Here is a 25,003-nt window from a genome sequence, read left to right as displayed (position 1 = left end):
ACCTGACTGCCTGCTTTCACCTCCTTCCACATGCATGCACAGTGGCTGGTGCCCATCACCTGGCCAATTCTCTGGTCCCCCACACTGCCCAGCCCTGCGTCACCCCCACAGGGGTGACATCACCCTGCAGACTTCACCACAGAGGGTGCGCCTGATGTCCTTGCTCTCATGGGGAGGCTGTTCCCTCTTCATCTGAAGTTTTCTCCTGTCTAGAAGATGACCTCTATCTTCAGTTGTCCTTGGCGCTGGTCTCAGAGCCCCCATGTCCCAGGTCTGATGGATGCCCTCCCCTGCTCTCGCCCTATGGTCCCTCCGGATGTCTCCTTCACTCAGACTCACATGTGGGCCCTGCCCTCCACCTGATGCGGTCACTGGGTCAGCTCTGGATGCTCTGCTTCTAGGCTAAGATGCTGTCCACACCATGACTGAAGTCAAGTAATCGGGGGGGGGTGCTGTCAGACTCCTTCATGGGACACAAGGATGATCTAACCATCCCTAAAGGAAGGGGACGACAGCAAGCACAACACACACCTGTCAGAATCTCAGTGCAGGGATCAGCTGTTGCCCTGAAGGAGGTGTGGGGCTCCCTCTTGGGACAGTGGAAAGGCTGCTGCCTCTCAAGAGAACTCAGGCAAGTGCAGCATTCAGGGAGGCTCACCGTCGACTCCAAGGGGCTCTGCTCCACTGCGTGGAGCAGCATGCACCCCTGCTCTCCTGTCCCTCCACCAGACTTGGCCAGGACTTCTTATAAAGCAGCCACTGCATGGTGCCCAACACTGACAAGAAGCAATGTCTGACGCCCCTAATGCCTGTGATGTCTTGGTCTGAAGAGCAGCTGCAGGTGCCACCCGCCTGACAGCGGGTTTGCCGAAGTCCAGGAAGACGAGAAGAGACGCTTGTGGGCACTGCCTTCTTCCCCCCCATGGCCAGAGGGCTAAAGAACACTCTGGAGAACCTGATGGACACCAGGACTCCAGAGACTTTAAAGCACCTGTTAGTACCACCAGCAGCACTAGATGATTTTCATATTTTCACAAATGAAATTCCAGGTAAACTATACAACGCACAGTATTTTGTTATTTTGTTAACACGGACACAATTTAATGATTCTAATTTTTTTCGTAGGTTTTTTTTTTTTTAACAAGTCAGGTGCCATAAACATTCAAATAATCCATTCTTCAGAAAGTACGTTTACAACATCAAAAGAATTAAGATGAAATATAAACCTTTCTACTTACAATTTTTATACAGATTAACCAAATCACAAAACCACAAATAAATGTTAAATTGTAACAATATAATGAATAAACATTCAGATTCTTAATAAAATCTTCCTTTAACATTTGTTTTACACTTACCATTACACTAAATAGTCTATGCAGAATTTGGGGGTACATACAATACCAGGAAGGCACCAACAGTACAAAGCAGATACGAAGCAGTTTCAGAACTTTCTTGAGTGCTCTACATGGATAAACAGCATGAAAAAGGCAATGAGCTTCAGGTAACCCTGGTGTGAGCCTAGAGCACTCCTGTGGACTCCCTGTTGCTTTTGACCCCTAGGCTGCACTGGGGCTGCAGCGGGGAGACCATGCATTCACTCTGCTGGTACCTGCCTCTCGTCCGCACTAGAGTATATTTCAGACGTCAGCATGACAATTTTAAAGCATAGATGCTTTAAAATGCATAAGCAAAAGGACTGTTCGAATTTCCAAAACCACTACATTTACAAAAATATTTCCCTTAAACTTGGGATTGCTCCAAAACATTGATTTACAAATATAAAAGTATTATGGAAGGACCCAAAGCACATGTGCAGTATATGTGGATGAACATACTGTTAACCGTACTATATAAAAGTTACCAATTTAAAAACCGTATTGACATAAAAGCAAATTAAGGTCAATAGTCTCCTCTGAATGGTCTGCATGTGGGCAGCGCACCTGACTCTGAGACCCCCACCCAGCCTTGAGCGCCCCCCTTGCCCTTGCCTGTGGCTATCCCTGCAGCAGCCGGAGCTGTGTGCACACGTGGCGTCATGCACCGCACACACGCAATGACCTAGCCACCAGGTTGGAAGGCTTGTGTCTGCACGGCCATCCTGAGCTCTCAGGATCAGCCCCTGGTTGGTCAGGAGTTTTGCTTCACACAAGTGAAAGGATTGGAATGTTTTGACAGGAACTTGCTGGTTGCATTTTAGACACCAAAGAGCATCAGTCTGAGAGCTTATCTGCACATACTAATAATGGGGACATCTGGTATCACAGTATGACTTTAGATGATCTAATATGTACATGTTTAGTGATGCAAGAAGGTCCAAATGATGAGTCCACCACACACAAGAGCCAGGATTTTTCATAGGTACCTTGGTTAAGACAATCCACTGACCTGTTAAGCCACACTGGGCATGGTTAGTAAAAGCACACAACTGAGGGCTGCAGGAACTCTAGAAGAGTCGGTGGTTTCCTGCTGGCCTGACTCCATGGGGGAGCCCACAGGCCCCAGGTTTTAGGAACCACAGCCAAGACTTTCTGGTTAGAGGACTGCACCTCATAGTGACCCTAAAATTCCACTTAAAAAGTACAAAGAAGCAAGAGAAATAAAACTGTCAATGCTCCTTTTAGAACATATCAAAGATCAGTCAGTCTCTAACTTTTCAATGCCGTGTGGACCTTCAGAGAGCAGCTCTGCGCATGGAGGTGTGGTTCTGATTTCTGAGGGCCAGTCAGCCCCCGGGTGTGTGCACATCAGCATGCTGGGCTAGGGGTGTGCACAGCCCTCTGGCAGTTGCCTGGAATACAGACTGGCCCTCTTTAGAATGAACCAGAGAACCCAACCTGAGATGATTGGGCTGCTTCATCAGAGTCTGACACAACACTGGAGACCTGTGGCTGAATAAAGGAACATGTCAGAACTGAGTCTCTGCTGTGCAGAAGGAAAAGAGAACCCCCCAGAAATGCCTTCTAAGTCATCTTATGTAAACCAAAGTGGTCGGGCAGTGCCTGAGTGGGAAGGTGAGGCCCATTAGTCTTTCTGACTGTCCATTCGGACACGCTGATCCAGAGGAAATCAACACTGAATCTTAACATGAAATGAAGATAGAAGATGTACATTTATTTTCATGAATTACAAGTGCATGTCTGTTCATATTAGCAGGCAGTCTTTATATAACCCATTCTCCACTGCTGTCAAAAATCAAACAAGAAAAAAAGGACAGCTGAGAAATGAAAAGCTAAAAATAGGATTATTTTTCCTAAGTGGTCTGCTGGATAGCATTTTCCGTGGAACACAACTCAATCATGGGATGTGGCACTTGGACAGTCATCTCCGCACAGAAAGCTGTAACAGTCATGCGAGGGTACAGTGGTTACTCAACAAGGCAGGTTTCTCACCAGAGCAGTGGGGGTCAGAGGAGGCACCGCACTGGGACAGAACACCGAGTCAAGGCCACAGGGTGCAGTGGCAGGAGCGGCAGTTAGAGATAGGGAAGGGATGGGCGAGGGCTCCACACACGACCTAGCGCTAGCGTCTCCTGCCGGCCTCAGCCCTGCAGCATCAGACATTAGAGCACCTGACAGAACAGCGCTTCACGGCACGAGCTCATAAGGGCTCGGAGGCTGAAAGGACCTTGAGATGCGGACATGCTGTAGGAAGGAAGGAAGTGTACACTTTCTCATTTAAAGACGCAGTGTTCCTCTCCGCTAAGCCCTCAGGCATTGAGTGTGGTCATGGTGAACCAGGTATGCGTGAGCAGCTCCAGGGTGGACATGCCCCAATGTGGAGCACTGCCCATGACCCTGGGCAGCCCACGTGACCCCATCACCTCTCATGAAATCCTGAGAGGAGCTGCCACTTTGAATCTTTTTTGCATAAGCTTTGCAAACACCCAGGACTGCACATATTTTGGCAAGTGTCATGCCTCTATAAATGGTACAAGTGGAAATGCTGGATGCAGTACTTCTTGCTTTTATTTAGAAAAATGACTGAATTTTCTAAAAGCTGGGCAAGAGCACATACCTTACACACGCTAGTGATTAACGTGATTGAGAAGGATGCGGATGAGCGCCCTCAGGGCCCTGAGACAGAGCTCGAGCTGCAGGTTGCCCAGCCGGGGCCTGGCCAGGGCGGGAGGAGAAGTGCAAAGAGGGGTCACTGCTGCCCTAAAGTGCCCGAGGAACAGGGTCAGCAGAGCGGTGGGATGGAGGAACCACTGCATCTTTCAAACCAGAAAGCGATTAGTGACTGAAGCAATGGTAAGCAGTAGGTGCACTGAAGTACATACTGCCACAGGCCACCAGGGGTGACACACACAGGGCTGCCAGGGACAGTTCTCTGGACTGAAGGAATTCTTTGAAAGCATAAAAGCCACAACTATCAGAAACCGCCCCTCTGAACGGCTCAAAGGAGTCAAGGTGGACAAGCCGAGATGGGCTGGAGACAGGACCGGGGTCAGGAGCTGGGAGGAAGAACACCGACGTCTGAGCACGTCCCGTCCTTGGAGCCCGTGTCCTATTGGGAAACAGACAAACCATGAGCTCGGATGACCCACATTAAAATAGCAGCAGCGGCAGCAGGAAAATAGGAAAGTGAAAAAGAATAGGAAGACTCGTCCTGCAGAGAAGCCCACTTCCCCTGAACCACGCGGCAAGAGAAACAGCGCAGTTGGCAGTGGTGGGTGGGCTTGCCTCCACTTCCCAGGGTTTCCCAGAGAATGTTTCCACGACACTTGGGGTAGACACACTGGCTCATAGCTGGGCCGTTGACAGAGTCCCAGGATGCCTTTCACCAACCCACAGTCGGAACCAGTCTGAGAATCTTTGTAAACACACTTGGAAGCTCCTCTAAGTCCCCTTCTCTAGATAACCAGGGAGGCCAGCATCATCCATAGGCAGAGGAGCGTGCAGTTGGCAGGCCTGGACTCTGAAAGGGCAGGTGGTGGGCCCTGCTTCTCCTCCCAATGCCTCTATTTTACTTAAGGAAATCAGACTCCAAGTCAAACTCCCTCCACTTGTTTACAGCCCAGCAGTCCTCAGATGTGGGCATGGACCTCTGGGGCCATACGGATGGACCAGGCTTCTGAGAAGCACCTCCCACCAGGTCTATCAGGGTGGACTGCCCCGGGGAGAAGTGGAAGCATGGCACTCAGACCACGTTCTTGGTTCCCCTGAGGCAGCCTCGTGGAGACAGCGGGAGGGCAACCAAGTACATTGGTATGCGAACGACGAAGACCCTCCCTTGGAAACGCTGCCTGGTGTGCAGTGGCCTCTGGCAGGTGTCACTGACCTCACAGGCACTTTCAGGGGATTGGGCATCTGCCACAGCATCAGGGCAGAAAGGATGCTCACAGAGGCCCCACTGTGGGGTGGGGAGATGGGATATGACCTCCACCCAGGTGTCTGCTGTCTTGAACTGCAGCCAAATCTAGTGACTGGCAGAAAATTCAATGAAACCAAAGGGAAACAGGAGGTTAGTGCCTCTAGTAGACAGTCCACCAGAGAAAGCCCACCTATGTGTGGGCGAGGAAGGCAGGCAGGCACACTCCAGGCTTGCCCGACCCCTTGAGGAAGGAATTAAGGGGATGGTATGTAAGGATGAGGCTTGTCACAAAGTGCTGACCACTTACTCCTTATCTTTTCAGTGGAAACATTTCTAAAACAGACTCCCTTAAACAAAATACAATGAACATATTTTGATCCTTTATGACCACCCAGGGCCTCCGCTAAGGACATCAGCAAGCAGGGGACATCTGGGGTGGCCTCTGTCAAAGCCCCCATGACTGTGTATGCATGTTCTCAGGCAGTGGCCCATCCCCCTCCTCAGCTGCTGTGTCACAGCATCTCCACCTGCAGACTCCCCATTGCATAGAGCTGTCCTCACTGTAGGTTGTGAACCCACAACCACAATCCCTCCACCTTCCCATGAACAAACTGAGCTCAAGGCAGTTGCACAGAAACTTTAAGAAAAAGGAATTCTGAGTTCTAAGGGGCCTGGATTCTCTGCCTAGTTTTGCCACCGCTGTAAAATCTTGAGCAAAGTGCTTAAGCAGATGACGTGTTTCCTCAGTGTTGACCTGGGGCACACGCTGACTTGAGAAGGAAATGTCTATAAAAGAGTCTGACCCAGAGTTTAATAAGGCTCCTAGCCCCACCTTCCTCTACATTCACAATACTAGCTGGATTGAGGGCAGATGTGGGAGAAGGCAGAGCAGGTATAGTAAAGTGTTTAACATAGGGCTAGGTGGTGGGGTGTGGGTGTCCAGTGAAACTTGCCACTTTCCATAAGACCTATTACTGAAAACATGCTGAAAAAAAAATCAGCCACAAGGGCCTGAGGGTCACCCTACCACCCCTACTGCTGGCTTAGGGAACTAGGGTCTTCTTAACTCTGCTCTCCCCAGCCCCCCCGAGTCACACTTCTCCCCACCAGCCCTAAGCCGAGCCCCCTGGCTGGAAGCTCCTCTCCAGCCCCTCTGTCCCATTCAGTTCTGATGTCAGGTTCCTGCTGAAGCTCCACTGGCTGTCCCCATAGGCCCCAGCCCCGTGGCTCTGGGAGGTGAGCCAGCCATGTCTGCTCCTGGCCCCTTCCTGCCCATCCCTCACACTCTGCTAGGTGTCCTTGGTGGCTGCCTGGTGAGACTGCCTGTGGCAGGCATTGAGAGGAAAGGCCCTGTTTCCTTCCTTCTGTCTCTAGTGACATGTGGCAAGAGGGGCACCCCTGGGTTTCAGGGGCACTGGAGGGTGGCAGTGACTTCAGGCCCTGAGGTCCCTGCGCCAGTGGAAGTTGGGCTCCTGACCCCACACAGCAACGGCCATTTCTAACACCCTTGGTTATGGCTGGGCCCCTGTACCCTCCCTACCTGCTCATTTGGGATGCCAGCCACGGCTGCCTGCAGTCACATGTGCAGGTAGCCCAAGCCCCGCTGTGTTCTCCAGCCCTCTAAGCCTCCTAGCTGACTGCACCCCCTCCATCAGAAATACCCTGAGCAGCTTCTGATCTTAAGCCTGGATGCTGCTCCCACAGGCAACCAGGGCCAACCCTCGATCTGACGCCAATATATGAAAATAAAAAGGAACAGGCAGGAGAGAATGGAATAAAGACCCAGCCAAAAACCTCTAGTGCTCACCACTGCAGAATTCACCTTTCATAAACAACCTCCGCCCCTCCACTGGCAAGTTCCAACACAAGTGCAGTGCCCCCTTGGTCACCTGTCTGTATAGACACCACTGCTTGGTGGCTCGCCCCAGGCCTGACTGTCCAAAGCATTTCCCCAGTAGAGCCCTGGTCATAGTTCTCTTTCAGTGCTCATTCTTTTTTTTTTGCTATTTCTTGGGCCGCTCCCATGGCATATGGAGTTTCCCAGGCTAGGGGTCGAATCGGAGCTGTAGCCACCAGCCTACACCAGAGCTACAGCAACTCGGGACCCAAGCTGTATCTGCAAACTACACCACAGCTCACGGCAACGCCAGACTGTTAACCCACTGAGCAAGGCCAGGGATCGAACCCGCAACCTCATGGTTCCTAGTTGGATTCGTTAACCACTGAGCCACAACAGGAACTCCTCAGTGCTCATTCTTACAGAGTTCTAACACAAGCCCCATTCTCTCTTGCTTCCAAGTATTCTCTAAAATCAAAATCTGCATTTCCTTTTTTGGAACACTTTTTAAAAAAACCAACACCACTGAACTGTCTACCACTTCTAAGCTCATGAAGCTCACATAGGCCTGTGGAAACCCTTCTTTCTTACTAATGACATTTAATTTATCCTATCTCTTTTGCTAGAATTTATTATTGGTTAAGGCTCCAGATACCTGACAAATTTAAGATCTGTATCCTGGCTGGAATCGAGCGGTCTCTTCAAAAATGAGCTCTTTGAGCTTTTCCTTGGGCAAGTCATCCAATTCCATGTCAAACTTGAATGGTGCTTCAGCGATGGGCTTGAAAAGAAAACAAAGCATTTAGACAAAGCTGTTGTGGTTGCGGCAGTCACTCACTGCTCCAGAAAACGACCACAGCTAAGGTCCTAGAATCTTATGATAAGACTGGCACCATTGCACTGCATAGCATACTCCCTCCCCATGAGCATTGAATGAATGACAGGAAGCAGCTGAGGCCACAGAATGTTTCCCCAATACTGTTCAGATGTTTTAGGGCACTGCGTAGTGAAATCACAGGAATCTGCTGCTGTGAGAGGGCTCCTGCTGCTGCTGGTGTGTTTATAAGGTCAAAACCCGTGGTACTCAATAAATGCATTTTATTAAGTACAGGACAGTAACCTTACATGAAGAAATAGGGAGCCATTAAAAATGAAGCTGCAAGGAAGATAAAAACTATGACAAAATGCCCATATTTGTCCTAAACAGAATGAACCCTAAGACTACAAAGTGATCCTCTTTGTATTTTTCTGCAAGTTTTCATATTTCAGAAAACTAATTAAGTACATACTTAAATCATTTATGTCAAAGAAGCTCCATACACGCCCAATGATTAAAAAATGAAATTAGTCAATTAATTTTCTATTCTGATTTGTAGACACCCCTAAAAGAACACAATGATACAAAGCTCCTGATAAAGGTAATAGCTGTTAGTCTGGGGGTGCTTAGCAGTAATGAGGTCCCCCTAGATCTTACCCATGTAATCCTCACACCAGGCCTTATCCCAGTCACAGCAGTGACAACATCCTAATCCACTGCACCATAGTGAGAACTCCCTCACACCAGGTCTTAAGGGCAGGAAACATATACCCCATGCTCTCCTCCAGGCTTTGGCTTCTTGGAAGGGGGAAAGAGAAAAACAAGCAGCCTACTGTCCTGAAGGACCATTTCTGGGGGAGGCTATGGAAGGGGAGGCTGACTAATAAATGCTTTCTCTTTCTGATTTCCTCTTTCTCTTTTTCATTTACTTGCTTTTCACTTTTATAGTTTTCCTCTCCTCTTCCATTTTCCCCTTTAACACATTCCACTTGCTTCTATTTAAAATTTTTTTTATTATAGTTGACTTACGATGTTTTGTCAATTTCTGCTGCTCCGCAAAGTAACCCAGTCATCCATAAACATACATTCTTTTTCTCACATTATCCTCCATCACGCTCCATCACAAGTGACTAGATAAAGTTCCCCTGTGCTACACAGCAGGATGCTTTTCCTTTTTTAAAAAACAGGAGTGTGAAGGCTTATAGTCTACACATTTTAGCCTCAACTAGAAAGATCCGAACTCCTGCTTTCTATTGCATTTCCCTTGGTCACCCTCCAGAGGATAAAGTTAAGAGTGAGCTCCTAGAGGAGGCACAGAGCCAAGGACTGGGACTTGTCAAATAGAGGACATGACTGACATGCAGCACCTTCCTATGGACACCTGGAGGGCGCCGGAGACTCGCTCATGCACTTCTGGGCCCGTAACTGCTCATAGGCTCCTGTGTCTGCAGAGAGGCACAGGAGACACCAAGCCACCAAGTGGAACTGTCCCAGCTGACCTGTCCCCCCACAACCTGCAGGTGGGCACTGCAGCCCCGAGTCTCTTCCTTTCACAGACCATGACAATGTCCTCAGATCCCTGCCATTCCCCTGGCCCAGTGTCGGGGCCTGGAGGAAAGTCTGTGGCGCGGGCACTTACCTCATCACTTGGGTCATAATACTGCTCCAGGTATGGGTGGGCAAGAGCCTGCTCTACTTCAATCCTCTTGTGAGGGTTGAATGTCAACATTTTGTCCAGTAAATCCAGAGCTACAAAGAGACAAGTTTTGTGGTGGTGAAAAGCCAAAGGAAAAAGTCACTGATACACTTCCCACTTCCTGTTCAGGATAACCGACCACAGGACAGCTGAGCAACACAAGCATGGCCTTGGGAGAACAGCCAGCACACGGGAGCCCACCCCACCTGCGAGCTTCCTGATCCAACCCTCTGACAGCAGCAGACCCAGGCTCAGGAAGGGGATGTGCTTGGCAAAGAGGCCTAAAAACTGTTCTGCTTTGCAGAGGTTTCACACAAGTGCTGCTCTTTCTTTTCTTCTTCTTTTTTTTGTCTTTTTGCCTTTTCTAGGGCCGATCCCACGGCATATGGAGATTCCCAGGCTAGGGGTCTAATCGGAGCTGGCCTACGCCAGAGCCACAGCAATGCAGGATCCTAGCTACGTCTGTGACCTACACCACAGCTCTCAGCAACGCCGGATCGTTAACCCACATGGTTCCTAGTTGGATTTGTTAACCATTGCACCATGACAGGAACTCCACCTTCTTCTTTTTCCTTTTTTTAGGGCTGCAGCCTTAGCATATGGATGTTCTCAAGCTAGGGGTTGAATCGGAGTGTAGCTTCCGGCCTATGCCACAGCCACAGCAATGCTGGATCTGAGCTAAGTCTGAGACCTAAACCACAGCTCACGGCAACACCAGATCCTTAACCCACTGAGTGAGGCCAGGGATCGAACCTGCATCCTCATGGATGCTAGTTGGGTTCGTTAACCGATGAGCCATGACAGGAACTCCACACGTGTACTGCTCTTAAGTCAAACTCCAAAGTCCTTCTGCAAAGGCTCCCATCCTCCCATGGTTTCAGCCACCTCCTTCCAGTCCTGGCTGAGGCATGTGGAAAGCACAGGCACCCCTGGCCTACTCGGCATCTTTTTCCAAGGCCCAAAACCAAAAGTACTCTCTCGACCTGGCTGGCAGTCAGTCTGGAACACGACTTTTTCTCAAGTGGGGGATGAGCAGGAAGGAGATGGAAGGGTGGCTACTCCATGGCCTGCCCTGCGGGCCTCTGAAGGAGTATCCTGGCACCACCTCAGGCTGTGAGCACAGCCCAAAGGTGTGGCTGACAGTGGCTGGGACAAGGGTGAAGGACAATGTGACAAAACACTTCTTGTATGTAGTGTCAAGAGAAGGCTTCAAAGAGAAAGAATACACATTACTGTTCTGGTAGCAGTAAAAAAGGGTTTTTTTTTTTTTTTTTTCAGAAATGCCTCTCCTTATCTAATGATGCTCAGACCAGTGGTGCTCACAGCGCTGGAACACTGCTGAGAATTCCAGGGCTCCCAGAAACAAATATAAAAACTACTAGGTAATTTAAAATTTTTTTTGGCTACGGCATGTAGTGTCTTGATGTGGGGTCACATTTCCCAGACCAGGGATTGAACCCTAGTGAGAGGGCCAAGACCTAACCACTAGAGTATCAGAGAACTCCACAGGTAATATTAAGGAGAATGTATGGACGCTAAAAAAACCCTGGCATTTACATAATGAAGCCGTGTTCCTTACAGTGATAACTTCTTACAAGGTTATCAACCCCATCCATCTACAAATCAGCAGCTTCAGCTACTAAGCTGTAAGAGGAGAATGGTAATGGAAAACCACTGTAGTCATTTACTCACTGACAAACGTATTCACCCCTTGGGAGCAGCAGACAGTAAACTTTCTGAGGTGACTGCTCATGTGCCAGGATGTCAACCTGGAGAGAGGTGTGGCCGAGGCACCCTGCAGCCTGAGGTTTCTGGCAGGGTGCACAGGCGGGCTCAGCTCTGGGTCCCACGCCCATCCATCTTCAAGAGTAGATATAAATCAATGTGGTAAACCCAATGTTGGCCAAATGAGAAATTCCATGTAACAAAAGACTTTTCTCATGTCTAGAAAGTGAAGTATAGGGAGTTCCTGCTGTGGTACAACGGGATCAGTGGTGTCTCTGTAGTTCCTGGACACAGGTTCAATCCCCAGCCTGGCATAATGGTTTAAAGGATCCGGCACTGCTACCACTGCAGTGTAGGTTACAACTGGGGCTTAGATCTAATACCTGTCGCAGGAACTCTATATGCCGAGGGGTGACCAAGACAGAAAAAAAAAAAAAAAAAAAAAAGTGTGTGTGTAAAGGGAAAGTGTAGACAAAAAGTAGGTTTTCTTTGGCTGCACCCCACAGCATGTGGAAATTCCTGAGCCAGAGCTCAAACCTGAGCCACAGCAGCATCTAAGCCACTGGAGTGACAATGCTGGATCCTTAACCTGCTGCACCACAAGGGTACTCTAGTAGGATTTTTAAAAAAAATTTTTTTAAGTATACATAATGAATCTGTCTACAAACAGTACATTTTCAAATTAATTTTTGCCTCTACCTATCATCTTTTTGGGGGGCCATGCCTGAAGCATGCTAAAGTTCCCAGGCCAAGGGAACACAGCAGCGACAACACCAGATCCTTAACCACTATAGGCCACCAGGGAACTCCTCTATCTATAATCTTTGCAACACATACTCACAAGCATTCCTTAGGAAATCAGAGAACAATGACATCTGCCTCACAGGCTAGTGAACTTTTCAGAGAAGAGGTGGCTCTTAGGAATCTGGATACAGACTGAGGCACACTGTGGGCAACAGAAGGTGTCATCCTGCAGCAGGACATGAGGTCTTGGGGCCTCAAAGAGGGTAGGCTTCCAAGGAGCCTCTCCACGTGTCAGGACACTGCACCATGACGGTCAAAGAGTTGGGCACCTCTGGCTCAAATCTGAGTCCCACAGAACACCTGGTAGACCTGAGACCACACCACACACCTGCTGTCACAGGTACTAAAACCTGCCTCATTTCCTGCTCCCAAACCCCTCCCCCAGAGCTCAAGGACACTGCCCCAGGATGTACTTAAATAAGATTAGATACTTTGGTCTGAGTCAGGACACCAGAGGGCTAGCCACAGATCCCAGCAACATTATTCCTATGCCCTGAGTCTGCTGAGAGTGCATGGGGGAAGCCCTCCAAGGCAGTTGGATGCTCTGCTGAGGCAACCATCTCCAAAGCAGACCCTTTAGTTTCTTTGAGTTAAACCCCAGGCCTTAAACCTCCAAGCAACTTCAAAGGGAGAGCTTTTTTTTTTTGGCTATTTGAAAAATCACTGAATCTCTAGCCTCTTCTGAGTGCAAGTGCTATTTCTGCACTGCATACCTACAGAAGGGGAAGGAGAGAGAAATGGGAGGCAGCTGGCAGTGCTGATCTTACAGTCAGAGTGCCTGGCCTCCTGCCTCCCACACGGCTCTGCCACCCACTGGCACGGCTCAGACGGCATGAATCATGCTGCTTGTGCATATGCTTCCCTGGATGCAGATTTTATTTCCCCTCAAAGACTGAAGTCTCTTCAAGGCCTGGATGACGACCAACAGCACTCCTGACTCCCTGACAGCCCCCAGAATGCCACATTCTCCCTCTAACCTAGGTCGGGGGGGGGGGCACCTGACTAGCAGTGCCCACCTCACCTACCCAGCAACAATCCCATCCCAAGTCAGGGATGCCACCTGTCAACTCCATCCTCAACTAGAAGTTCTGAGCAGGGCCAGAGAGAATGGCCGCCTTGCGGACTAAGCCACCGCTGCAGTGCTTCTCCAGCTTTCTGATCTCAGAGCCAGACTCTCAAAAGCTCAGGTGCTGGCAGTCTCCCTCTGCTCCAAGGCAGGTGGGCAGAGAGAAAGAGTAAAAAACATTCAAGTGCTGTTAAGAAAGTGGTTTTAAGCTCACGACCCCCTGGAAGAATTTGGGACCTCAGAGGCCTAAGGAGCACTCTGCCAAGAACTCAAGACTCTTCATCTCACTGAGGCCCCCAGCAGCTCTGGGAGAGACTTCTCAGCCCTTCTCTACCCACACGTGGATCCCCCTTCCTGCCTGCTGACCCACACTTCTCTCGGCACATCCTACACCACAGCTCATGGCAACGGTGGATCCTTAACCCACTCAGTGAGGCCAGAGATCGAACCTGCATCCTCATGGATGCTAGTCAGATTCGTTTTCACTGAGCCATGATGGGAACTCCAAATATTGTTAGTTTTTAAACTATGATTTTTTAAAAAGTATTTTATGCATTCTCTTGGGAATCACTTTGATGTGTGAGTAATGATTTAAACTGATTTTCTTCCAAAAAGCTATTCAACTAGCCCAGTACCATCTGCTGAATAATAATCATTTCTTCCACCTCACTGGAGTAATTTTGGAGAGAAATCTACAATACTACTGGTTCAAGGGACTAAGCAGTCAGAAAATTTCTAACAAACACGTGAAAAAATATTCATATTCACCCTCACTTTTAATTAAAGAAAAACAAAAATGCCACTTCTCCCTTACTTGGTTGGCAAACCCAAAAAGGTTCAATACCCAGAACTGTTGGAATAAAAGACATGTGACACAACTGCCAAACTGCCCTCCAGAGACTCAAATGACTTAGACCCCACAGATTCTCTGAGGATCTCTCCTCCTCCTGATTCCTATGCTGCTAAAGTCGAATGTATCACTGTTTTTTTAAATGGAACATGTTCTTGGTATCATATCTAAGAAATCTTCACCTAACTTAAGGTCACAAAGACTCTATCCTATTCTCTTCTCAGAGCTGAATAGTTGTAGTCCTTATATTTAGGTCTATGTTATTTATTTATTTATTTTATTGCACACAAATGTTCCAGCACCATTTGCTGAGGAGACTGACAGGCACCAGTACAAACTTAAATCTCACATGCATGATACTGAGTGGAAGAGTCCAGATATCAAAGGCTACATATGACATCACTGAATTGCTATGACATTCTGGAAAAGGCCAAGCTATTGGGACAGAGATCAGAGTAGACACGGTTAGGGACCTGGCAAGGGAGCTGATTACAAAGGGGCAGGAAGCAACTTCTGGGGATGACGGAAACACTCCATATCTTATCTGTGGTGGAAGTTACAGGACTGTACCCATCTGTTAAAATCCAAAGACCTGCACAACTAAAATGGGTGAGTTTTACTCTATGTAAATTACTCTACGATAAACCTGACTTTAGAAAGCAGAAAACAAGACACTCCCCTGCACACCCCCTTAGCCTGTAGCCACCACTCCTAAATAAACGGGGGAAAGCAATGAAGAGCCAACACCAAAAGCATTATCCGATAACTACAGAGTGACCTCATGCTTTATTGAAGAAAACAAATATAAGCTAAACCTAAGAAAAATAATCAATGAAATCCTATTTACCTTTGGAGTCAGCATTTGGGAACAGCCTGTTCCATGGCACCTTATTTTTGTGTGGAAGAGAAAGCAAATAGTTTCTAGCTTTTAAATTTATTATACAATTCAGGTCTTCCTGTGATGGGGATCCAAGAATACCTATCAGATAAAATAATTAGCTGTTAATCATCAAAGCCAAAGTAAAGCAATCTCACCCATCAGGAGTGGGGCGGAAGGGACCCTGGTACCAAAGTCCTCTCACCACCTCCCAATGCTTTCTTCCCTCATCAAAGAAGATAAGAAAGTTCCTGCCCATCACAGGCTGAGCATGCTCAGAAAGCTTACCCAGAATGTGGTTCAGCTGGTCGAGATAATGCTTCCCCGGGAAGATGGGCCTGTTGGAGAGCATCTCTGCCAAGATGCAGCCGACAGACCAGATGTCGATGGACTTGGTGTAGCCCTGCAGCGGGAAAAAAGACAAGATGAGTGTGACTGTGGCTCTCCATGACACGGGACCTTCCTGCACATAGGCAAGGGGCCACTGAGGGTCAGCTTCTCCTTTGGCTTCGTAATTCAGCAATCAATGAAGATCGCATGGAGAGACAAATAATAATTTGGTTTTAAGATGTTCAACCTTCCCAAACACTAACGTGAACTTCCTCAACACTAACACAAACCAGGTGTGCCCCTTGACAGGACAGAAACACGGTCTCTAGACTATTCATGGCCCAAATGCACGACACAAAACTGAGGTATGTGCTAAAAAAGAGCTAGCCCGCATCCTTCAAGAACATCGAGGTCAAGAAAAGCTGAGGAACTACTGAAGGAGACTAAAGCAACAACGCAGCATATAAACCAAACAGGGAGAAAAGCCACAGAGGTTATTATGATGACAGTGGATGTGAACAGTGCAGAGACACTGGTCAGCACTCACACTTCTGATCACCATGCGTAGTCACACTGGGGGATCCCCTCTTTCTCTGGGCTGGACAAGAATCTACAGGGCGTCCCTCCCTGAGGGCTGCCCAGCGATAGCAGCACCACCCCTCCCAGCTATGAGAACATGACCGCAAAAGTGAAAGTTGCCCCCGGCAAGACTTGGGGAGAGCTGACCAAGGGTGGGATGCAGTGATCGGAGAGGCGCACCCTCCAATCCTGTAACACAGCAGCACTATCCCAGCTGCAGTGGAAAGGCCACAACTCAGGGCCCAGAAGTTCTGTGCTGAACAGGAAACTGGGATAGCACCTTGGTCCTGGCCAGAGAGGCCAAGCCTCAGACCAGGTGGAAACTGGCTTACTGAGAGGAAGGCTGACTGTAACTCACGTCCACAGTTCTTTTGCTTCCTGGTTTCTTTTTATGGAAACTTGGTCCTTACCTTGGAATTTAACATAATTTCTGGAGCCCTGTACCAACGTGTGGCGACATACTCCGTCAGGAACCCTGTGTGATCATGGTCTGGATCTGCAACACGGGCCAACCCAAAGTCACAGATCTAAAAGAGAAAAAAAGCAGGATACCTATTAAGAGATTCTAACCAACTCAGTATCAAAACATAAAACACAAAAAGACAAAAGCAATAAATGATGATAAGTAATTGCTACCATTACCATGTGGCGGAATCTTTGCTGGAATTCTACAAACTCATTCTTTTTTATTTAAAAAAAATTTTTTTTATTATAGTTGATTTACTCTACAAACTCGGGCTTAGATAATCCTCACAACAATCTGGAAGGCAGTGGCCACATATCAGACAAGAAGCGGCTGGAAAGGTCCTGAACAGAACGTGTTTTAAGAGGCATCTGCCATTATTATTTGCTTATTCCTCAGTGATCTTGCTTATGTCACTGGGCAGAAACTGTTCTGCCTCTAAGACAATATTCAACTTTTTTTTTGGTCTTTTTGCCTTTTGTAGGGCCGCTCCTATGGCATATGGAGATTCCCAGGCCAGGGGTCCAACTGGAGCCGTAGCCACCGGCCTATGCCAGAGTCACAGCAACGCGGGATCCGAGCCGCATCTGCAACCTACACCACAGCTCATGGCAATGCCATGATCCTCAACCCATTGAGCAAGGCCAGGGATCGAACCCGCAACCTCATGGATCCTAGTCGGATTCGTTAACCACTGCGCCAAGACGGGAACTCCTTGACTAACTTTTTATTCCTAGTGTCCTATATATAGGGGGCTCTTACCACCAGGTGAATAAACACCTTATTTCAAATGTCTGTAAGAAGCACAACTGAGGTGGATTAACTGGCAGAGACTCTAGTACTGACCACTTTTCACAATATCTGAAGTATTGATAAATAATATCTTTTTTTGGGGGGGGGTCTTATCTTTTTTTTTTTGGTCTTTTTGCCTTTTCCAGGGCCACTTCCAGCGGCATATGGAAGTTCCCAGGCTAGGGGTCCAATCGGAGCTGTAGTCTCCAGGCTACACCAGAGCCACAGCAATGCAGGATCCGAGCCGCGTCTGCAACCTACACCACAGCTCACGGCAACACCAGATCCTTAACCCACTGAGCAAGGGCAGGGATCAAACCTGCAACCTCATGGTTCCTGGTCGGGTTCGTTAACCACTGTGCCACGACCGGAACTCCATTAGGTCTTTTGTCTTTCTAGGGTCGCACTCTCAGCATATGGAGGTTCCCAGGCTAGGGGTCTAATTGGAGCTACAGCTGCTAGCCTACACCACAGCAATGCCAGATCCGAGCCGCGTCTGTGACCTACACCACAGCTCCTGGCAACGCTGGATCCTCAATCCACTGAATGAGGCCAGGGATCAAACCCGCAACCTCATGGTTCTGAGACAAGATTTGTTTTTCTACTGCACCACAATAGGAACTCCTGAACTACTGATAATATCTTAAAAATAAAAATCAGGGTATAGCACTACCAGGGCTAAAATCTCACACTAACACTTAATAATGTTAATAAAATCACACTGTTTTTAAGAGGCAAGGTGAAGAAGGAAAAATAAACTAGAATTAGTAGCACTCCTTCACTAGGGAAGACTGGTCCAACACGCTGAATGCTGCAATACAGCTACTTCTATAAAATGAGAGCAAAGGAGTTCCTATTGTGGATCCCTTGCCTCGCTCAGTAGCTTAAGGATCTGGCGTTGCCGTGAGCTATGGTGTAGGTCACAGACGTGGTTCGCATCCTGCCTTGATGTGGCTGTGGCTGATAGCTGTAGCTCCAATTCAATCCCTACCCTGGGCACTTGCATATGCTGCGGGTGCAGCTCTAAAAAAAGGAGAGAGGAGTTCCCGTTGTGGTGCAGTGGTTAACGAATGCGACTAGGAACCATGAGGTTGTGGGTTCGATCCCTGCCCTTGCTCAATGGGTTAATGATCTGGCGTTGCTGTGAGCTGTGGTATAGGTTGCAGATGAGGCTTGGATCCTGCGTTGCTTTGGTGTAGGCTGGCAGCTACAGCTCTGATTCGACCCCTAGCCTGGGAACCTCCATATGCCGTGGGAGCGGCCCAAGAAATGGCAAAAAGACAAAAAGACAAAAAAAAAAAAAAAAAAAAAAAAAAAAGGAGAGAAAGAGGGTTAAACGTGCAGGTGCTTTCTGTCTGGAAACCATCAGGTGGGGCCCTGTGGCCCGGGGGGCTGAGATGGCTGGGGAGGAATGTAGCACTGGTGGGTGGACAGGGCTCCAAGGTGGGGAGGAGGCGGCAGCCTACCCAGGGACTGGGGTCTGAGCAGAGTGAGCAGAGGATCTAGGGGCTACACTACACAATTCAGTGATTTCAATGGAGGTTGCAAAGTGTGGACTTTTCTAATTTTATTATCCCTCTGCATTTATTAGCTGGCATTTATTTTAAGGAAGAGGCACCATGCATCAACTGGGACTATTTGTTTACCCTGATGCACAGATCCTACTATAAAGATAGAAAAGTATTTGATCCTTACCCTTTAGTTACCAATTATCAGAGTCATGAGCTGGTGTAAGAGGGATTATTTGTATCCTCCACATCTAGTACAGGGCATAGAACCAGCAGGGTCTCAAAAATGATTGATTACAACTTAAACAATAAAGAGGGAGATACAGCATTTAGACCTCTAAAAGATTTCACAACTCCATTCACAGTCTTGAATGGAAAAGCTCATGAGGAGTTCCCGTCGTGGCGCAGTGGTTAACGAATCCGACTAGGAACCATGAGGTTGCGGGTTCGGTCCCTGCCCTTGCTCAGTGGGTTAAGGATCTGGTGTTGCCGTGAGCTGTGGTGTAGGTTGCAGATGCGGCTCGGATCCCGCGTTGCTGTGGCTCTGGTGTAGGCCTGTGGCTACAGCTCCAATTTGACCCCTAGCTGCAGCAATGCCAGATCCCACTGTGCTGGACTGGGGATCAAAGCTTGTGTCGATCCCACTGCGGCACAGTGTGAACTCCTGATTTTTTTTTTTTTTTTTTAAGTTCTCTTAACACTGTAGCACCAAAAGCTAATATATGCAATTAACAAAAAACCTGCCAAGGCAAAATAAAAAAGCAATAAAATTCATTACAATTTCATACGAAGGATAGCAGACAACTAGGATATGGTACAAGAAATTAAAACAACCTAGAGCACTCCTACCTGGCTACTTTCTGGGTTAAGTAAATTCAAATTCTGATAAGACAAAAGAGACCCCAAGGACACAGGGCTCCTTCCCAGGCACAGCCAGAACCACATGCGCTGTGATCCTAGCATAGTGGGGCTCCTAATGGGACTGCTGTGGGCTCCGCCTTGCAAACAGTGAGGACAAGAGCTACTGAAGACCACACTCACCTAGCAGTTTCACTAAAAATATGCTAGCGGACTCTCCAAATGGGGCCTCTAGTCCTTGTTTTTCTGTGGGTCCTGAGAAATAAAGAGGAAGTCTACAAGGAGAGTGTCCCAGGAGCCCTGAGAGGCCAGCGTCTGCTGGGTCTCAGGGCTTCAGATAACAAAGCAGTTTCTAGAAGCCAAAATGAAAGTGTACTGCTGTGGGCCTTATTGGTTCAAGGTCTAAGATGCTCAGAAGAGCGGATATCCTGAGGGCTCAGGAGTAGGAAGTGCCTCAGGAACGCAGAGGCTAATGGAGAAAGGAAGTGACACAACTGCCAAGGACCTCAATAACAAAAAGTCAGTAAGGCCACAGGTTACAAAGGTTCTAGGCACAGCAGGATGGTGACCTCAAGGTCTGAGGCCGTTGGGTGACTCCAGAGCTCCCCTTCCCCTGCGCATGCCCTCTGCTCTCATGTGGGCACCTGCCCTGCTTGTAAGACACACTCGCCACAGCAAGTCCATGACTTGGCCACACACCACGCTCATCTCTACCATGAGATTCTCTCCTGAATATTCATGCCTGTGTGGATGATGCACACCCCATATGGACATTTTAAACGTGGGTGAACTGTGCTGCTGCAAATATCTAAAACATCCTATTGTGTTTCTGAGTGTGTGTTAAATTGGGTTTTGAAAACAATGCCTGGATTGTGCAGATGGCCAACACACATATATCATTGTGGGTGTGCATCTGAGTGAACAAAAGGGCCCTAGGTAAAGACAAGTCCACAGTGAGAAGACAACAAAGTAGTCTAGTCCTGTTTTTCTTCTTAAGGACAAGCATTTTCAAGTAAAAGTAAGAGTCAACTTTCCCCAGATATATTACACACTTAAAATACTCATTAAGAATGTCTCTCCAAAAGCAAACAAAACCAATCTCCCATAACAGGATGGCCATGGCAAGAAATAAAGAAAAAGGAAAAGCAGTAGGAGACATGAAAAGTATTCTCTGTAACTTTTCAAGAAAATCACTAAGAGACACTCCTGTGCTGGCCTGGCTTGCTCTTGCACAGACTCCAGGGAAGGGACCTGGCTATGCCCCATGACTCATGCAGAAGGCCCCTGAGAGGTGACAAGGTCCAATCCAACCGTATCTGATGCAGGACACCATCTTCACAACTGCTCACATGATGTCTACCGCCCAAGAACAGTGGATCAGCTGACCCTGATGACAGGACCCACTGCCATTGACTCATTCATTCATTCATTTATTTTCTCTTTTGGGCTGCACCTGCTGTATATGGAAGTTCCCAGGCCATGGATTAAATCTGAACCACATCTGCGGCAGTGCTGAATCCTTAGCCCACAGTGCTGGGCAGGAGATCAAACTGGAAACGCCCCAGAGACGAGCTAGATCATTAACCCACTGTACCACAACAGGAACTCTTACACTGCCTTTCAGATAGTTCCAGATGGTTCTCCACAACTGATACATCGGTGACTCCCCACTACCCACCTGAAGTTGCAGCCACACAGAGCGGGCCTCCATATTTGTGCACTCATCTCTTGCTTATTTCTGCCGCTTCTCCTCCCTACAAAATTCTGTGTCCAACTGAGCCACTCACCCAGTGAAAGTCTGACACATTGAGAGGGACATCATGACCCCACCTTCTTTCTTTTTTGTCCTTTTAGGGCCACACCCGAGGCATATGAAGGTTCCCAGGCTAGGGGTCAAATCAGAGCTACAGCTGCCAGCCTACTCCACAGCCACAGCAACACTGGATCCAAGCTGCGCCTACGAGCTACACCATAGCTCACGGCAACGCCAGATTCTTAACCCAAGGAGTGAGGCCGGGGATCGAACCTACATCCCCCTGGATCCTCGTAAAGATTCATTTCCCCCGAGCCATGATGGGAACTCCCCCTACCTTCTCTCTGATGCCTCATGGCCCGGCCAAAACCAGCTCACCCTTCTCCTTTGTGTTTGTACACCTTTCCTTTTGGAACCCCAGCTACAGTGGACAGTACTACAATCTACTGTTTATCAAGCTACTGAGCTGATAGAAGTTTTCAGATTTCATGACCTGTGGAAGTTCCCAGGCCAAGGACTGAATCCAGGCCATAGCTGCAGCAATACCAGTTCTTTTAACCCACTGGGCCAGGCTAGGGATCAAACCTGTGCCACCACAGTGACCCAAGCCACTGTAGTTAGAGTCTTAACCCATTGAGCCATGGTGGAAACTCCAATACATACTTTTCAAACCACCTCATTGAGATATAATTTCCATAGCATACAATTCACCCATTTAAAGCGTACACTTCAGTCGTTTTTGGCATTCTAATCACAGGGCTATAAATCACCACTATCTAGTTTTAGAACATTTTTATCACCTTGAGCCCATTAGCAGCCTCTCCCACCTCCCAATCCCACCAGTGGTTCCACAGCAACCATTAATCTACCTTCTAACTCTAGACTCAAATGTTCTACACTGTGCAGTGTTTTATGACCGGCTTCTCTCACACAGTAACATCTGCAAGACTCATCTGTGTTATCAGCATGCATCATTGCTTCATTTCTCTGTGCAGACCCACCACATTTGATTTACCCATCATCTACTGGACATCAGGACTATTTCCACCTTTGGGTTCTTATAAGTATCTGTGTACTAGCCTGCATGTGGATGCCTATTTTCATTCCACTTAGGTATACACCGAGGAGTGGGACTCTTGCCAACATCTATCATCTGACATTTTGATTGTCATTTTGATTGTATCATTCTAGTGTGTATGACACGGAATCTCACTGTGGGTATGATCTGCATTTCCCCACTGACTAAGGCTGTCAAGTATCTTTTCATGTACTTATTGGTCATTTGTATATCTTCTTCAGGTCCTTGGTCTTTTCAGATCCTTTGCTAGCTTTTAAATAGGGCTATTTATCTTTTAGTTGTTGAGTTGTAAGAGTTTTTCATATACTTTAGATATAAAGTCTCTTATCAGATATATGACATAAATATTTCCTCTTATTCTGTGGGTTATCTTTTCACTTCCTTTATGGTTTAGTTTGTAGCGCAAGTTTCTAATCTTGATGAAATCCATTTTAAAATTTTTACTTATTGGCCATGGCTGTGGCATATGGAAGTTCCTAGATCAGGGACTGAACCCCAGCCACAGCAGTGGCCCAAGCTGCTGCAGTGACAATACCAGATCCTTAACCTGCTGCACCGTAAGAGAACTCCTGACGTCCACCTTTTTTTTTTTTTTTGTCTTTTTGCCATTTCTTGGGACGCTCCCACAGCATATGGAGATTCCCAGGCTAGGGGTCGAATCAGAGCTGTAGCCACTGCCCTACGCCAGAGCCACAGCAACGCGGGATCCAAGCCACATCTACAACCTACACCACAGCTCACGGCAATGCCGGATCCTTAACCCTCTGAACAAGGCCAGGGATCAAACCCGCAACCTCATGGTTCCTAGTCAGATTCGTTAACCACTGAGCCACGACGAGAACTCCCTGACATCCACTTTTTAAAAAAACAATGTTGTGGAGTTCCCGTTGTGGCGTAGTGGTTAACGAATCCGAATAGGAACCATGAGGTTGCGGGTTCGGTCCCCACCCTTGCTCAGTGGGTTAACAATCCAGCGTTGCCGTGAGCTGTGGTGTAGGTTGCAGACAAGGCTCGGATCCCGCGTTGCTGTGGCTCTGGCGGAGGCCGGTGGCTACAGCTCCGATTCAACCCCTAGCCTAGGAACCTCCATATGCCAAGAAATAGCAACAACAACAAAAAAGACAAAAGACAAAAAAACAACAACAACAACAAAAGACAAAAGACAAAAGACAAAAAAAAAAAACAATGTTGTGTTTTGGTGTCATGTCTAAGAACTTGGCCTAATACAAGATTGTAAAAATTTACTCCCATGTTTTTTAAAGTGTATTCTAGTTTTCGCCCTTCAGTTTAGGTCTCTGATTGTGGCATTTTGAGTTAATTTTTGTAGGGCCAGGAGGTGCCCAGCCCCATTTTTTTGCATGTGGTTATCCAGCTGTCCCAGCACCATTTGGTGAAAAGACTATTCTTTCCTTAGTAATGTTCTTGGTGCTCTTCTCAAAAATTTGTTAATTGGGAAAAAAAAAAAAAAAAAAAAAAAAAAGGAGCCTCTGTTGTGGTGCAGCAGAAATGAATCTGACAGTATCGGTGAGGGTGTAGGGTTCAAACCCTGGCTTCGATCAGTGGGTTGGGGATCTGGTGTTGCTGTGAATTGTAGTGTGGGTCACAGACACAGCTTGGATCACGCATTGCTGTGGCTGCGGAGTAGGCCAGCAGCTGTAGCTCCAATCTGACCCTTTAGCCTGGGCACTTCCACATGTCATGGGTTTGGCCCTTAAAAAAAAAAAAAAAGTCAGTTAATCACAGAAGTTCCCACTGTGGTGCAACAGGATCAGTAGCATCTTGGGAGAGCTGGGACACAAGTTCAATCCCTGGCCCAGCACAGTGGGTTAAGGATCTGTTGCTGCTGCAGCTTTGGCTTACGTCATAACTAAGGCTTGGATCTGATCCCTGGCCCGGGAAGCTCCATATGTCACAGAGTGGCCCAAAAAAAAAAAAAGTCAGTTACTCATAAACATATGGGTTTATTTACTGACTCGGAGTTCTATTCCAGTGATCTATATGCCTACTCTTGATTGCCGCAGCTTGGTAGTAAGTTCTGAAATCAGAAAGTGTGAGTCCTATAACTCTGCCCTTTCATAAAATTGTCTTAGCTACTCTGGGTCTCTTGAATTTCTATTGCACTTCAGGATCAGCCTGTCCATTTTTGCAAAAGAAGCCACCTGGGGCTTTGATAGGGATTCCACTACATCAGTAGATCAAATTTGAAAACACTGCCATCTTAACAATATTAAGTCTTCCAATCCATGAACATGGAATGTCATTTCATTTATCTAGGTCCTCTTAAATTCAAGTGCATTTTTATTAGAATGAATCTACATTCTTTCATGATATCTGTGGCCCTGAAAAGAAAAATAAAATAAAAAATTATATATAAATAAACATTCTCCAGCAAAACGAGTTTTGTCCAATAAATATCACCCTAAGAGTAAATAAGCTGGCTGACCTTGAGATCGCAGGTGGTGTTGAGCAGCAGGTTGGAAGGTTTGAGGTCACGGTGCAGTACGTTAGCTGAATGGATATATTTTAACCCTCTGAGGATCTGGTAAAGAAAATAGCAGATATGGTCGTTGCTGAGGTGCTGCGTCTTCAAGAGCTTGTAGAGATCTGTTTCCATGAGGTCCTGTACTATGTATCTGTTTGGAAAGATTAAGGTA

The 25,003-nt window shown here is 47.5% G+C and overlaps 1 protein-coding gene across 4 annotated transcripts in view; it reads right to left on the bottom strand.

The window, feature by feature from the left end:
- Window positions 1–1,071: 1,071 nt before the first annotated feature.
- Window positions 1,072–25,003, bottom strand: part of MAPK1 (mitogen-activated protein kinase 1) — an 82,150-nt gene continuing 58,218 nt past the window's right edge. For 2 of the 4 annotated variants that reach the window (XM_084992747.1, XM_084992748.1), the window contains 7 exons: window positions 24,793–24,982; window positions 16,308–16,424; window positions 15,277–15,391; window positions 14,959–15,090; window positions 9,610–9,719; window positions 7,809–7,934; window positions 1,072–4,509 (listed from right to left, as the gene is read on the bottom strand). In XM_084992747.1, coding sequence (XP_084848873.1) covers window positions 7,818–7,934; window positions 9,610–9,719; window positions 14,959–15,090; window positions 15,277–15,391; window positions 16,308–16,424; window positions 24,793–24,982 — 781 coding nt within the window. In that variant the 3' untranslated portion in view covers window positions 1,072–4,509; window positions 7,809–7,817. 4 annotated transcript variants of the gene reach the window in all.

The sequence above is a fragment of the Sus scrofa genome, chromosome 14, assembly GCF_054392235.1.
Source record: "Sus scrofa isolate SSC_HxYL_T2T_F1_AM1 chromosome 14, Sscrofa_HxYL_maternal_Yorkshire_Landrace_v2.0, whole genome shotgun sequence".
NCBI classification, from domain to species: Eukaryota; Metazoa; Chordata; class Mammalia; order Artiodactyla; family Suidae; genus Sus; species Sus scrofa.
The sequence above is the reverse complement of the archived record's forward strand: the minus strand, read 5'-3'. Positions and strand labels throughout refer to the sequence as shown.